This window comes from Ursus arctos, unplaced genomic scaffold (genome assembly GCF_023065955.2).
Source record: "Ursus arctos isolate Adak ecotype North America unplaced genomic scaffold, UrsArc2.0 scaffold_1, whole genome shotgun sequence".
NCBI classification, from domain to species: Eukaryota; Metazoa; Chordata; class Mammalia; order Carnivora; family Ursidae; genus Ursus; species Ursus arctos.
Window position 1 is genome coordinate 51489747 of NW_026622763.1, and position 16811 is coordinate 51506557.

Consider the following 16811-nt stretch of genomic DNA (forward strand, 5'->3'; position numbering starts at 1 on the left):
TGTTTGTGCTTTTTTAGTATTATAAAAATATTTACTACCACACATGTACCATTTTCATAATAAAACAGAACAAGATATGGGCTTTCCATGAACTCTGGCTCATTCTGCGTGGTTTCAGGAGAGGACAGAGCACATCCACTCAAGAGAATGACCTTTGAGAAGTTGGTTCAGAATGAAAAAGTGAATGCTACTGGGTGTTACATGCAACTAATGAATCGTTGAACACTACATCAAAAACTAGTGATGTACTATACAGTGGCTAAGTGAACAGAATAAAAAATAATAACAAATAAGAAAACGTTAACGCTAGACACTGTCTTCTTCACAGCTGCCAAAGACCCACTAAGGAGCCTCCCTCGCAAAGGTTGTGTGTCACTTCCATACTTGTTACTAGAAGCCCCTGATTCATATGGAACAAAGTGGTAGGACGACTGTCCAGAATAGTATTCCGGCACACTGACTAGCCAAGTAGACAAAGTCATCCTTCGGTCAGACACAGTTTAAGGTCGGTCATGACAATGAAAGGGAAAGAGGACTGTGGAGTTGCTGGTTGTGAGCTCACACCTGTTGTTTCCGTGTTCCTTACAAGGTTCTTTTGACTCAGCCTGGAGCAAGGTGATTTGCAGCTAATCTTAAGAGCTGGTTCTGCTCTTCTTGTTTCTCCTCTTCATTTCCTAGGAGCCATCAGCAGGTGAAGACAGGATTGTTGTCCACAGTGAGGGCTGTGCCCTCATTTGTGCTGCTGTATGTTTTTATAGACAACATACTCCTGACCCTACCCGTAGGCCCAGTGTCATTTGCAGCTGGGCTCCCCAAATTTTTGAAATTGAATGAGTTTTTACGGATTTCCATCTGATGCTTTTTTAAAAAAAAAAAATTACAGTTTGGTATCTCAGAAATCTGTCCCTGTGGGTGTTCACTTGGATTCTGAAAATAGAGCTAGGTCTTGAGGTGGTTTCCGAATAAATAATGAAACATGTGTTCAAAGTCTGTAGCTCTTCCTTCTGCTTAACCACGTCCTAGATAACCCGCCAATGGTAAGTGTCATTTGTGTGAATAGATTCTCTAGTTTTAGTTTTCAAGACCCCCTTTTTTTTAATTCCAGCTGTCTGAATGATTAATGTGACTAGGAAAATACTGTTGACCCATTTAAATCATGTCAAACAACATCCATTGCTCATCTACATAATGAAATACACACTGAACATTCTATCTTGAGTGTGGGAGCCAGCGAGCTACAAAATAATGTTTTACTCATGTAGCTTATAATATAAAATATAAGACATTACGACTAACTATAGCATTAAATATTAAACTATTCAAATGGTAACTGTCAGTGAAAATCACCTGTAAACCGAAACAGCTAATAACATTTTTGCTTTAGTAGTTAATTAGAGGAAGTGGGGGTGGTTGCATGCAACAGTGTGAGTTTAAGGAAAGTCTTTATGTCAAAGCATGTTTTAATATTATTTGACTATTAGGAGATTTGTTGTATATAATTGAATTTTTTCAATTGTTAATCAGTGGTTGTGAAAATAACAGTTTGCTGAAAAATTAGAAAAAAATGTTTGACATTTTTATCATAGTTTCATTAAATTGGTCCCTGAATAATTTTAAAGGCAGCTAATTTATAGTTGAAACTATTTTGATCAATGATCAGATAACAAAGATAAGCTTTGACTGCTTTTGAAATATTTAAACTTTGTAAGGACATCGTTTGCACAGTGTTTAAATAAATGCAAATTTTAAAGGCACTAAATTTAGGCTTTCAGGTTTCCATGGTTACACCTTTCCAAGTTATTTTGTGTACTGTGTAAATAGGTCTGTGAGTCACTGATAATTATTTGTTTTTTTGTTTGTTTGGTTAGTAATTCTGTGTTTAGCTGAATTTAATACAGTTCACATGGCTTGCTTTGGTTTATGTATATTTTGGTGTTTGTGATTGACAGTGATTGAGCATTTCTTATGGAGTGCTTGCCTTTTTTGTCATAAATGATGTATGTTGGTGGTGCTTGACATGTAAATAAGTTCTCCTGTATCACTGTTTAATAAACAGGAATTTTTAATGCAGAGAAGACTTCTTGGTACATTTAAACAATAAGGTTTGGTGAGCTCTAGAATAGCTCTACTAAATAGTTGCACACTGAAACAAATATATTTATAATTCTTATAAACTTTAAGTTCCTGAGTTTACCAAGGACATCGTAACTATGGATAAGCACAATATGGACTGAACACTATTTAGTAACAGAATAAAGATAGCATTCTGCTCTCTTTTTTTTAAGATTTTATTTTAAAGATTTTTTTTTTTTTTTTTTTTTTTTTTTTTTTTTTACTTGAGAGAGGTGATGAGAGAGAGCACGAGCAGAGTGAGGGGCAGAGGGAGAAACAGACTCCCCACTGGGCAGGGAGCCTGATGCAGGGCTCAATCCCAGGACCCTGGGATCATGACCTGAGCTGAAGGCAGACACTTAACCAACTGAGCCCCCCAGGTGCCTCTTATTTATTTATTTTAGAGAGAGAGAGCATGTGTTGTGCATGTGCACAAGTTGGAGGGAGGGACAGAGGGAAAAAAATCTCAAGCAGTCTCCCCACTGAGTGAGGAGACTGACACAGGGCTGACCTCACGACCCGGAGATCATGACCTGAGCCAAAATCAAGAGTCAGCCGGTTAACCCAACTGAGCCACCCAGGCGCCCCCATTCTACTCTAACTTTTAAAATTGCTTGTGATAATGAGCTTTACAGGGAATGTCTTCACTGCCAAGTGGAATCTTTCTAAAACGTGATTTCTCCTATCTCACCTTTTGCACAGATATAAAAACTATTCCATATACTAATGTGTTTGGAAGGATATGATTCTTGAGAAAAGCTGGGGTCTTTTATGCCTCTGAACGGAAGAAGAGATTTTCCTTAGACTTCACCATTAGCCATCAGCATTCTGACAAGGCCTCACCAAGAACTCTGAGAAAAATGTCAAAATTAGGCTGTGCATACTTCACCCTACTGAGTTTGAGTCCTCTCTCAATATACTACAATCACAAGATGCTATCCAGTTTGTAAAGTATTAATACATCTGCAGTCTCATTTGATGGTCAGGGTGGTCCTATGATGCAGGCAGGAGAGGCCCAGTGTTTTGGATAACATGCTTTTTAAGTAGCAGCTCTGGGACCCAGCCGAGGATCTCATGAATGCTTTGTGAATTAGCCAATGCATATTTGGAAATTCAGGCTGGTTTCTACCTACTGATTAGTCCATTTTAGAGTGACCTCTCTCCATCACGCAACTAATGATCTTGATTATAATTTATCAAGTGCTTACCCTGTGTCACTCTCCATACCTCATGTCATACAATTATCCTAGCAACCCTGTGAGGAAGGTATTATTATTCCTCTTAACAGATGAGGAAACTAAGGTTGGAGTGTTTAACTAACTTGTCCAAGTGATCCAACTATTGTTCAGAGAAGGAAAACCAATTTAAGCAAGAACTCAGTCAGGTAAATATGATCCCATGGTGCCTTCACAAGCCAAATATAAAATATTTTAAATGCCATTCTATTTCCTTCTTTTTACCTCCAAATTTGCTGTTTTATTTAGGCATTTTAGGGTTGCTTTGCTTTGTGTAACACTCTACTAAGAGTATAGTTCAAGAAATGTCCAGTACACCTCACATTAGACAATAAACATGTTTCAAATATTGTACACATCACATATTTTAGTATTGTGGTTATATTGAAGACTTTGGTCTAAAAATGAGATGATGAATTTGTCATTCCACCAAGTGTGACTAGTCTTGGTCTACTAAAGTTTTCAAGTGATAATTGTGTTTTCAGACATGAGAAGCAGCCTGCTTTATACAGATGGAGTGTACAGATAGAGTACACATTCTGTTGGGGGTGATGTGATAGTTTTGATTTTTTAAAAATATTTTATTGTTAGAGAGAGAGAGAGAGAGAGCACAAGCTGGGGGAGGGGCAGAAGGAAAGGGAGAAGCAGGCTCCCCGATGAGCAGACAGCCCAGACTTGGGGCTGGATCCCAGGACCCCGGAAACATGACCTGAACCGAGGATAGACGCTTAATCCACTGAGCCACCCAGGCACCCCAATTTTCAATCTTCAGTACAAAAATAATGGTCTTATAGTTGAGCATCCATTTAAAAAAAAAGACAAAGGTCAGTTTGTAAGTAGACTTCTGTGGTATTCCCCTTTCAAGCCTGTACCATTTTAATACATTGCACTTTTTGCATTAATGCCTGAAGCTATGGAGTGATTACTCACATGGTTAAGTCCATACAGTTTAATTGAATATAAAATTATTTGTGGCAACATGACTACATCAGTCCAAAAAGCTACTTTTAGATAATTTGGAACTTTTTCTTTTACTTCAGAGGCTACTGTTTATTTTCTCTTTATTTTTCTCGTGAAAATAACCCCTTGACGAGTGATCTTGGCTCCTATTGTCTTAAATCTATGTAATCTCAACTGCAGAAGGTTAGAAATATATTGTTTTCCTGGAGCTTTAGCTTCCTCATTTTGGGTTGTGATTACTGACCTCCCTACCTACCTTCCACTCCTATTGCCTGGTTACAGAGCAGAAACAAAACTCCCACATGTGTCAAAATGCCAATGGTAGAATTTATATTTAAATGTTTTCTTTTTATTTCATGCCTTTCACTTGGAATTGTATTGTACAGTGAAAACATTCTCAGAAAAAATATTACAATGTAGTGTTGTGGGGTTTTGTTTTGTTTTGTTTTTTGTATTAATACTGCAGTTTTGGTCAAAGCTCTGAGCTATTTTATACCAATTGTTTGCATAAATGACTTTAAGTGGTTCATTAAAGGAGAGAAAGAAATACATCCAGCAATGTAACTAGAGCATGTTGCATATAGAATTCAGGTGACACTGTTGTGGGATGAAGACTAAAATTACATTCTTTTCAAATGCTTTAATACAATGGAAAAATATTCACGTAAAAGCCGTGCCTTTGATCACAAATCGTAAGTCCCACTGTCTTCTATTACAGGGTATTTTTATCCAAATAACTAATATTTTGAGTAGTGCTTTACATGACAGTGGTACTTATGAAGGATTTTTTTTTAATTAAAGAAGGGCTTTCTTACTATTTCATTTTTAAAAAACGCATGATATTTGTTTTTATATGAACTTTCTCTTAAGTTGAATTCCATGTATGATTTCTCTGAAGTTGTTCTTTGTGATTACTATGTATGTGCTTTAATATAAAATTTTTCTATGTTCCTCTTCTTTAGCCAAAGTGTGTGGTAACAGGAATGCTTCTTTTGAGAAATTTTGGGAGGTTGAAGTTTGCCAGATGTTCTGTGCTACCCTCCAAGTGTGCGTTCTCTGGGTATCAGGACTGTGTGAGTTTCTTTCCTGTTCCTTTGATGGAATGAACATTTACTTTTGGTTCATTTGGGTGGTGGTGATATACTGCTACTCTAATCAGAGTGTGCCTTTTATTCTGTATTTAAACGATATCACGGCATCCAGAAAATCTGGCAAAGAAAATGATATTTTGATGACATTTTCCACAGGGCTCAACTAGAATGAATTATTACATTTTAACCACAGCCCTAATAAACAGCTCCTTTATTTCCCCTGGAAAGACACAATATTTCTTTGTCCAGGAAGTTGCCTGAGTATATGTATTGTTGAAGTGCTAAAAAGCTGCTTTTCTCTAAACTTTAGCTGAGAGACAATGGGATTTTCTAAGCATATACTACAGTGTGACTCAATATTTTATGATCATAAAAATGAATTTAGATTTAAATTTTGAAGTAAACGTTTTTTACCCTAAATGGAAAAATTTCACACAACAGCCCCATTTCCTTTTACACATCAGTCATTTCTGTGTAACTTCCATTTATCCATCAAATGATCTGCTTTCAGTTTTAGATTTTGAGTTCTTAGTGTAATCTTTGACTCCCCTCCCCCACCTGTGGTTGGGCCAGCCTAAAGGAATTTTCTTCTAAGCTCACAAACATAAGTCTATTTTATTAACTAGGTTTTGTTTATTGATATGTGTTTCTAGAGTAGGTGGGTATTTTTGTCTCCCAAGAAGAGGGGAATGCTTTTTGTTTAAACCACAGATCCCTGGGTGCTGGTAGTATACATTAATGAATAACACATATTATCCTACTGACTTTTGTAAAAAAGAAAAGGCAGTATTTTCCTGACCCCATTTCTGAGCTTGTCATTGTCATTATACTCTATCATTTGCTGTTGCTAAATTTTTAAAAAGGAGGAGGGATGTAGCGTGGAGCCCACTTCCTGATGGAGCCTTGGGGAAGGTCATGTTTTGCCATGACCTGGGCATCATTCTTGAATGTTGTTATTATTGGAAGAGGGTGCCCTCAGGCCACCGCCCTTCCTTTCCCCAGAAGTGCTGTAACCATGGCGGACTTTCCAACTCATCTTCTCTAGAATCAGGACTCCCAGGCTTTGGTTTATGGCTTGATGACGAGTGCTGACATCCACAGGCTAGTATCGGTGAAGACGACTATGTCACCTTCATTTGACTACTTCATTTTATTGGAAGTAGTGGCCTGATTCTATTTTAATCTGAGCCTGGTGAAGTCTCATAGCAATTACAAATTTAGAGCTTTAAGCAACTAGGACAAACGCTTATGTTGCAGCATAAAGTGACTTGCGATTTTTTTTTTTCACTTAAACTATTTTACACATTTCTTTTTTATTTCTCTGGAATCTTTGTTACTGTTTTAGCAGTCTTAGCTGTGAATAACTTCAAGGACAACATTATTGGGTGTCAAGTAGAATCTTTCTTTCAGACAAGTGTTTATGCCAATATATTTTAGACTTGACTTTATGCTTTATTTTGAGCATTAAGAAAAGAATCTGTTTTCCAACACCTGCATAACTGTGCCTGCATCCTCTTTAGAAATGTTGTTTAATAAACACTGTTGCTTTATCATCCAGAGGCTATTGCCAAATGCTGTTAATTAGGCAAAAAGAAAAAGAAAAAAAAGGTTTTTTTACGAGTTTGTAAAACATCCACTCTTCTTCTTGTCGTGGTATCTTAGCTTGAAATCCTGGAAGCAATGGTATATGGTGTCCATATCCATGATTTCCTGAATTGGAGAAAAAGTGTGGAAAGCATCTGGGGAAAAGGAGACTCTTTACCAGCTTGTTTCCTGTAAGCTCAATTGGAAGACCTTGTCTGTGCAAATAGATTTCAAAATAGAGCCTGCCCTTTGACTGTCTCCATAATTACATGGCTCACTCTGTATTTTATTTGGCAGCCAGAACAGTTAACCCCTGGAAGGAAGGGGCTGATGGCCTGGCCAGCTTGGCTTCCCCGACATGTCCATGGGAATGAATAAACCACTGTTTGGAGAAGCCCAGAGCTAAAAACACACCAGGACAGTCTTCAACTGAACTGAGACTTTTAAAAAATAAGTTTAATAATGTTTATTATGATTGGTTTGGAAACTTACTTTGTCCTTATTGTGTAAATTGTAGAGAGGTATTAATTGTCTAAAAAAAATTGGGGAGTTGGGGGAGTTCCTGTTGCTTTGATGTAATCAACATCTGTCAACAGAATGAATTTGCTTTTGTTTAGTTTCAAGGGCCCTTGTCCTTTAGCTTTGCCCAATCAGTATCTGCTGCAGCCTGGGGCATTCCCTGAGCTGATTTTCTTTTTTCTTCAACAAATGCACAGGTTATTTCTTGTGAAATGTGAGCTTCTCTTCTGTTTTATAGTCTCCTTGAAATGGGAAGGAACCCTCAATCTTTCTCATTTACTTTTGAAACAGGTACATCTTAGTACTAGATTATAAAAATCGATGAGAGTTATATCAAGTGATGCAGACTATTTAATTTTCCTTTCATAACATTTGTGCAAGTTATCAAACCTATCAAGTAGACAGTCGGTGTTTTAGGTCAAGAAATATAAGGCACGGATGCATTTGCAGTGTTCTCTTTTGGACTTGGAGCACACAGCGCTCTAAAAGCCCGTGCTCCTGCTCTCGGTAATTCGTTGGAGTTCATGAAGTGTGATCTTTCTGTGGCTCTAAATCAGCACCTCGAAAATGTATTTCTATGGTACAGTCCCTTTTGAGCCTGCTGTAGGAAGCAATGTTTCTAAACAGTTAAAACTATCTCAGTTTGCTGTCACAAAGTAAGTTACTTATTTTGTTAAGTTAATGTATTATTTAACCAAATCATTTGGTTTAAAATTAAAATTATCAATGACTGTAAGAGCCATATTTGAAAATGAATTAGCAAAACATTGTTTTCTCTCTTAGTAATCATAAATCATTTAAATCTGGCACACATTCCCCCCTTCATCCAAAATAATTGCCTCCATTTGTAAAATCAATTAGATGCTGATATGCTATAAATAATAGTTTGGTTACTAGACTTTGGCATTTGATCATTATGAAAAAATACATTCAGTAAGACATTTTACAGAGTATCTTTTAAATTACATATTATCTCTGGTTGACATTGTTAACTAATGTAAAGTAGTACAGGCTACTTTCTTGTGTTGTTGTCTACCCAGATATTTAATACCTCTGAAATGTAACATAACTGAGGATTGATGCCCTGCTTCAGGGTGACCGTGCTTCCCTGGAAACATACAATGAAAAATAGAGGTGTTGGTGGCCCACACTTGAGTACAAATATACTTTGTTCAGCTTTACAGCTGCTTAAAATAATAAGCATTTTAAATGTCTCTTTGAAAGTTCATTCAGGCCTCTTCCTTAAAAATACTTGTTGGCCAAAAGAAAACTCACATTTTCAAGGATAAGTCGGCTTAATTAAGGGTCATTAGTAGAGGTGCACAGAAAAACCCAGGGCTCAGTGGGTGAAATGGAAGCGTTTCATTATGTGGTATAGAATGCACGAGCAGATAACAATTAAAATGGACCCTGAGTAAGAGGCCAGTAAATATAGGGCATGTTGCGTGCACCAACATCAGTTATTTAAAATGCATTCCTCCCTCCATCATACTTGAATTCTGTAATCCCACCTTTCAGACTTAATCTGGAAAGGGAACATAAAATGCCGTTTTTAGAAATTGATGTTATTCCCGAATATTTTCATATTTAAAACCATAACTTAGATTTCCACTGCAGATACAAATTTAAAATATGAAAACTGTGCTGCAGGATCCAGAGGACATACACCAATTTCAAAAGACATTCAGGCTGCACAGTGTGCTTCTCCATGGAGTGAAAGAAGCAGTTGCCTATAATTTTCGACATTCAGCTGAAACTAGACGCTGATGGAATTTTTGTGACACTGAAAATAATTCTTACTATTACCTTTGATAACAGTAAATATTCTAGTATTTATAACAAATCACGTATAGATGTACTGCCCAAGGAGGCCCTAGATAGAGTTTCTGTTACATAATCAACAGTAACAACACTCACTATAATCCGTCTTTGAAGATCCAGATTAGTCCAGAGCAGCTCCTGGCTGATCTGGGGCTCTTCCCTCCTAAGGTTTCGGATGATTTTCAACTTGCGTCTCCTTAACTTCAGATTGATCAGCTTGTCCCTTGCAATAATTAGTACACACCTGAAACTTGTTTCCTGAAAATAGCTTTAACCAAAGGGGGTCTGGGATGCCTGGCTGGCTCAGTCGGTACAGCATGCGACTCTTGATCTTGGGGTTTTGAGTTCAAGCCCTACATTGGGTGTAGAGGGTACTTAAAAATAAAACCTTGGGGCACCTGGGTGGCTCAGTCAGTTAAGCGCCTGCCTTCGGCTCAGGTCACAGTCCTGGAGTCCTGGGATTGAGCTCCGCATCAGGCTCCCTGCTCAGCGGGGAGTCTGCTTCTCCTTCTGCCCCTCATCCCACTCGTGCTCTCTCTCCCTCTCTCAAATAAATACATAAAATCTTTAAAAAAAAAATTAAACCTTAAAAAAAGGGGGGTGTGGTGTGCATCCCGGGTAAATCGTGGTGCCCAGGAGACAGAGAGGCCAGTCTTGTGACTAATGGAAGCCTGGCTGGTGTCCCTGCCTCTGATGATGGATGTCATACATCCATTAGCTGTAACATTGACCATAGCAAATTGGAAGCTAGATACAGTTGTGTTATGGTATCTGCAGTGCTTTTATTTATTTATTTAATCAAGAGATCATTGACATATAATATTTGTATTGTATCAGCTTTTGGTGTACAAAACAGTGCTTTTATAAAGAAAGGAAATATAAAGGAAACCCAACAAACCTTTTCTAGAATGATCTGTGGCAGTAACTGTAGTTTGGTTATCCTATGACCCTGAATATAATGGGTACTGGAGAATTTAGTTTTATCCACTCTGCATTTAGAAAATTTGTTAACTACTATTTATTAATTACAGTATGATAAACAAAACTGAGGATTTTGCCCCACCTCTTTTTTGCCACATTAATTGGAGGACCATTATCTTCTAAAGGCATGTATTTCTTAAGCCCATTTCTTCATTTCACCTGTGAAAACACTAGATTTTTTTTTTCTGGTTTGTAATGAATAGTTAGTAGAATAAACACGGTGTGGTACCTTATTATCCTGTTACCTTGTGACAGCGTTTATAGGGTGTCTTTTACGAGATTGAAAGAAAAGATTTTGCTTCAAATAAAAAAGTATCATATGAAAGTGGAATTTCTGAGTACACTGCAGAACCGTAATTGTCAACAGATTGGATACGTTCAGGCTGTGTTCCCAACGTTTAAGTCGTGTGTGGGTGTGCCTGCATCTTTTTCGGCAGTGAGCCTATCATTTGGCAGGACAGGTACATTGGCAACACTGTTCATCCTCGAAGTGAATGTCTCAAAAGCCTCAACCAGATATCCTAGTAGAGGCCTGTGACTTCATGCCTCAAGTTTAAGTACATAGAAAAGATTCCCCCTATAATGACTGTCTACTTGAACTTGATAATGCTGATAAAGATGATCTGTCTTTCATGTAATCAGCTGCATTGAAAAAAATCTTCGTGAGTCCTAAAATTGATCGTCGTCCACATCACCCCATTGCCTGGGATGTAGCATGACAATCAGATGCTGCTGAATGAAGGCACAGATGTCAGAGCTGAAAGAGACCTCCCTCATTTTCCTAAGCCTTCTATATCAGTGGGCAGTGTCTGAAGTGCTCAGCATAGAGCTTGGCCCCCGGAGGTTCTCAGCCAGTGTTCATTGTTATTGTTACTACTTGAGGTCACATGGTTAGCCCTTGGCAGGACCAGGAGCAGAACCATGGTTCTAAGGTGCCATCCGCTGCAGTGTGGCTCTGGCCCCTTTTTCACCACGCATATCACTATCTGATACAATCTAACGTATTTGTTGGTTTGCTTCTTTTTTTTTTTTTTAAGATTTTATTTATTTATTAGACAGAGATAGAGACAGCCAGTGAGAGAGGGAACACAAGCAGGGTGAGTGGGAGAGGAAGAAGCAGGCTCCTAGCGGAGGAGCCTGATGTGGGCTCGATCCCATAACACCGGGATCACGCCCTGAGCCGAAGGCAGACGCTTAACCGCCGTGCCACCCAGGCGCCCCTGTTGGTTTGCTTCTTGTCTGTGTCCCACCGTAGAATATAAGCTCCATGAGTGCAGGGACTTTGTCATCTGGGTCACCCTGCATCCAAAGCATGGCACACAGAAGGAGCTCAGTAAGTAGTTGCTGAATAAAAGAATAAATAAATTTAGAGGCCCACAGGTAAACCTATTGAAGAGTTGAGAAGGGAGAAGAAAAAAATTAATGTTTATGGGGCACCCGCTTTTGAGACGGTTTGCTTATGTATGTTATCTCAGCTAATGCTCACAGCGACGGAGTGGTGAGGAAAACACTTCTGTTCCCATGTAATGGTGAAGAACGCGGGGCTCAGAAGCCGTGGTAACTCAGATCTATCTGCCTTCAAAGCTCATGCTGTTTTCACTACTACAGTACCTCCCAATTAGATCCGATCTATGAATTTTCATGGAAGGTACCTTCATTCTAAATGTTGGATGGTCCTATGATGTTTATTTTTTTCTTTTTTTTTTTTTTAACTTTCCTTTAGGGGTGTCTGGGTGGCTCAGTCCATTGAGCAGCCAACTCTTGATTCTGGCTCAGGTCATGATCTCAGGATCTTGGGATCGAGCCCCACATTGGGCTCCATGCTGAGCGGGGAGTCTGCTTGAGGATTCTCTCTCTCTCTCTCTCTCTCTTCCTCTGCCCCTCCCCCTGCTCGTGTGCTCTCACTTGCTCTAAATAAATAAATAAATCTTTAAAAAACACACACACAAACCAACTTTCCTTTAAATCTAATCCCTGGGGCACCTGGGTGTCTCAATCCATTGAGCATCCATCCAACTCTTGGTTTCGGCTCGGGCCGTGATCTCATGGGTCGTGGGATTGAGCCCTGAGGCGGGCTCCCCACTTAGCAGGGAGTCTGCTTAAAGATTTGCTCCTTCTGTCCCTCCCCTGACTCTGTCTCTCTCTCTCTCTCTCAAATAAATAAATAAATAAATAAATAAATAAATAAATCTTTTTTTAAAAAAACCTAATCCCTGAAACAAACACATTCTGTGGGAAAGCATGCTATCTACTAGAGCCCCTGCACACTGGAGGAAGGCAGGTTGGAGTGGCAGGCACAGTCCTCGATTTGGTTTTACCGGACGTGGAGCCCAGGCCTCCCACTGACCACCAGAGGTGTGAATCTTAGTTCCTCATCCGTAAAATAGTGACATTAATAGCTGCCTGCCTACCAGACAGAGTTGGTAAGAGATAACGTATGTACAGCACCTAGCACTGTGTGCTTCATCAAAGAAAGTGGCCATTAAATGTTAACCAATATTATTGTTACTAATTCTATTAGTGTTATCATTATTAATAGTAATCATAATATATACTTTCCTCAGAAGGGAAATGCTTGTGAACTTGTGTCTTGTCTGTGGTCCTACCTCAGGATGCAGTTAGGGAGCCTGGAGTCATAGATTGATTCCAGCTAAGTCTTTGCTTTAACTGGGACCCATAACCACAGACTGCCAGCCAACTTCTGTCGGCCACCTCACCGAAGCATGTGTTTGCTCAGCAAAGGGAGCTTGGCTTGAGAGAGTGGATGGATTAGGTCAAACCCATCACCACTTTGGGAAAAATAACCTAGCGATGGTAACTTTTAATAGTTTTATGATGCCTTTTATGTTTTCTGGGTGTTTCCATGTGTGTTAGGTGATTTTTTCTCATGTGTATGAGAAAAAGAATATACTTTGTGGAAGCAACTTGAAGTGCTTTCCCACAGCTTTGGCACTTACTGCATGTTCCTGGGGAAGTTACTTACCTTTGGGTGCCTCAGTATCCTCAACTGTGGAGTGCAGTGGAAGGCTCTCATTAAGATTAAGGAGCTAACGTATGTAAAGTGCCTAGAACAATAATAGACACATAGTTAAGTGCTCAGTAATAAAGCTATGATGGAGTGCACAATTTCTTTCTCATTAAAATCTTTTTAAGTGTTCTTGGAGGAACTACCATTTATTAGGCATCTACTGAATACAGAGCTTTCACATACTTTCACATACTTTTTTCACGTATTCCAATTAATTCTCACCTGAGACTCAAGAAACTTGATCAGGGCCACACAGCTAACAAATGGTGGGGCTGAAATGAATGTTCAGGCTTCTGCTTTCCAACCATCTGCTTTTCCTAGGATACTACCCTGCTCCATATACCAGTTGGCAATCCTAGAGCTGGTGGTGATGTCTCAGGGAAATGTGCAAGCTTCAGGAAATATGTATCTGCCTCTATCAAGCAAATTTTGATTTTTAAAAAGAAGTCATATTCCTGCATTTGTCTAGTATTTGGAATTGTTTAAAATAACACCAAAACACCTCTGTAAGTTTGATTCAACACTATTTCATTCAACTTTATGGAAGAACATAATCAAGTGAAACTTACGACCTTGAATCACTGACACTGGGGATTTGTTTGTGTCCGTGCCTTTTTCCAGTTCACTTGGAGATCTTGACCTTGGAGGCCAGTACTCACGTGCAGCTCATGTTTCTATTATGTTTCACAGCTGAAATGTTACTCTAGGTCAGTAATTCTCAAACTTTCACGGGCATCAGAATCACCCCAAGGGCTTGTTACAGCACAGATTGCTGGCCTCATCCCAGAGTTTGAGTACGTAAATTGAGGGGCCCCGTAATTTGCATCTTTCCCCCTGTGATGCTGATATGGTGGTCTGGGGACCACATTTTGAGAACCAGTCCTCTAGACCAGGAGTCGACGAACTTCTGTAAATGACCAGATAATAAATATTCTAGGTTTTGTGGGTCGTACAGTCTCTGTCGCAAATACTCAACTCTGCCACTGTGGCTCAAAGCAGCCATAGATCATCGTAAGCGATTGAGTGTGGCTGTGTTGCAATGAACCTTTACTTATGGACATTGAAATTTGAATTTCATGTAATTTCACATGTTACAAAATACTATTTTTCTTATCTCTTTTTTGCCCGTTTATAAATGTAAAATTTATTTTTAGGTTGTGGACTGTAAAAAACAGGCAGCAGGCCAGATTTGGCTGTAGTTTGCTGACCCCTGACATGCAATTGTGACATGTTGGGGAATTTTCAAACTACTGTTTTAATTATAAAAGTAATACATGCAAGTGGATGGTTTAAAAAAAACTAACAGTATAGGGGTGCCTGGGTGGCGCAGTCGTTAAGCGTCTGCCTTCAGCTCAGGCCGTGATCCCGGCATTATGGGATCGAGCCCCACATCAGGCTTCTCCGCTAGGAGCCTGCTTCTTCCTCTCCCACTCCCCCTGCTTGTGTTCCCTCTCTCGCTGGCTGTACCTCTCTGTCAAATAAATAAATAAAAATCTTAAAAAAAAAAAAAAAAAACTAACAGTATAGCAGAAAATAAAATGAATCAGGAAGTCTTCCTCACCACCCCAGGCCCAATCACATGCCCCAGAAATAGCCACTATTGATGACTACCAACTTTCAGAAATTTTATAGGGATATACAAGCTTATATAAATGTATAAATTCTTTTTTACATCGGTGGGCTTTTTATACATATTGTGCAGCATTTGTCTTTTCCCTAACAATACATTTACATGTCAACACATAGAAATAAATTATTTAGCTTATTCTCTGATAGCTTCATAGTTTTCTGTTGTGTAGATATACCATACTATATTTCACCAGTCCCCCATTGATGGACATTTGCGTTACTCCCCATTTTTTTCTACCACAAAGTGAGGGTACGTCTTCTTACATCCATTATTGCATAATATCAGCAAGATAAGGTCCTAGGAGATGGGTTGCTGGGTCAAAGGATATGTGCATTTAAAATTTTGGTAGCTATTTCTAAATTCCTGTTGTGGGCACTTTAGGACCCTACGTTCTTTTTGTTTCAGGGTCACACCCTACATTTCTGTTTTTTAGTCTTTATCTGACTTGAGCATTCATCATAGTGGATGTCGGTATAAAGCCTCGCTGCACGTGAACTTAACACAGAGTAGTAATCCTATCAAGGGCAAAAAGTGCAGCTGGCAATTTCTTGAAAGGAAAACAGCTTTAAAGAATATAAAGCCACCCAAACAGTGCCCTGAATCTAGGGTCATCCTGGACATTGCTGGGGAAGGTACCACAGCAGAAATTGTTCTTTTTGCAGATGCTCTATACATTTGTTTCCCATTAGAGTCGAGTTTTCCATTGTCAAACATTTATGTAAACATATTATTAGCTCATAGATATGCTGTGCTATTATCGTACTAGAACTCAGAATATCACCACTTTCCTTTCTATTTGGGGCTTTTCCTTTTTGAGCCAGTGAAGGATTAGGATAATGATTTAATAGACAACAATGCAACATCTTAAAATGTAGCACTATGTTAGGTTTTTTAATTTAAAATATGCCCATTTCTGCTCATAGGTTGTCACAGAATTTTCTCTTCACCACTCAATCATATCTACTTACACAAGCAGTCAAGCAGTCAACAAAGAAGAAATTTCTTTTTCCGGAGACAAAGAGAGATTTCCCACAGTATAGTTTTGCCGGCTGCAGTTTCTTCAGCTCACCCAGTCCCTGAGGTACCGCATTGCCTATTATCTGCTGCTTTTTCCAGCCAAGATGAAGTTTAACCGCAGAAGCGATCAAATGTCTTTGCACCTTTGATTTCTGAGCCATTTGAATCAAGATTTTTAAACTTGGTTTATGATCTAAAATTGTGATTTGAGAAACTGTAACATCCGCCGTCCTATAACATTTTTTTTTAAATAAAGCTCTGAGCTTACAGCTGCTTAGCTCATTTAGAAATCGTTTCTATCATGAAATTTTCTATATTAAATTTCTAACATGAAGGTAAAAGTACATGTCTATAGTTTCTTAACTTTTTTAGAGAAAAAAATGGACCATTACATTGGGATCATTCAAGAGAGGTTACTTGAAACTAGTACACTGGATGTTTTTTCCTAAAGCCTGCTCTTATACTTTCCGTAGTATTAATGCTGCTGTTTTTGAATCCTCCTTTACAGTAATTAAATAAAACCTCTTGCTTCAGAGCATTCTTGATTTTTTTTCAGAGACTACAATTCTCTGGAAAGACAATCTATCCATGTTTTGAAATGCAATATAAAGGAGGTGTGGGGGTCATGTAGGAAGAACGAGAATAGCTGAAAGAAGTCTAGATTTGTCACAAAAGTCACCTGCTTTCTCCCTTTGATGCATTTTTTTAACAGTAAACCCACATTAAGTATATTATACTCTCTGAAGGTGAGTGGCACTTTTTTTGTGTATGGAAATAGGCCAGTGAGACAGGCTACCAGAACCCAGAGTATGTTCCTGGTGTTTCCTTAGTAG

General features: G+C 38.8%; 1 protein-coding gene across 4 annotated transcripts in view; it reads left to right on the plus strand.

Moving 5' to 3' along the window:
• METAP1D (methionyl aminopeptidase type 1D, mitochondrial) overlaps positions 1-16811 on the plus strand; it is an 84640-nt gene that overhangs the window by 51092 nt on the left and 16737 nt on the right. For 2 of the 4 annotated variants that reach the window (XM_026492557.4, XM_057318594.1), the window contains exon 2: positions 15885-16042. In XM_026492557.4, the coding sequence (XP_026348342.1) occupies positions 15885-16042 (158 nt within the window). Of the gene's footprint in view, positions 1-5269; positions 5381-13476; positions 14039-15884; positions 16043-16811 lie in introns of those variants that run through there. The other 2 variants (XM_048214241.2, XM_057318599.1) reach the window with 2 other exon arrangements.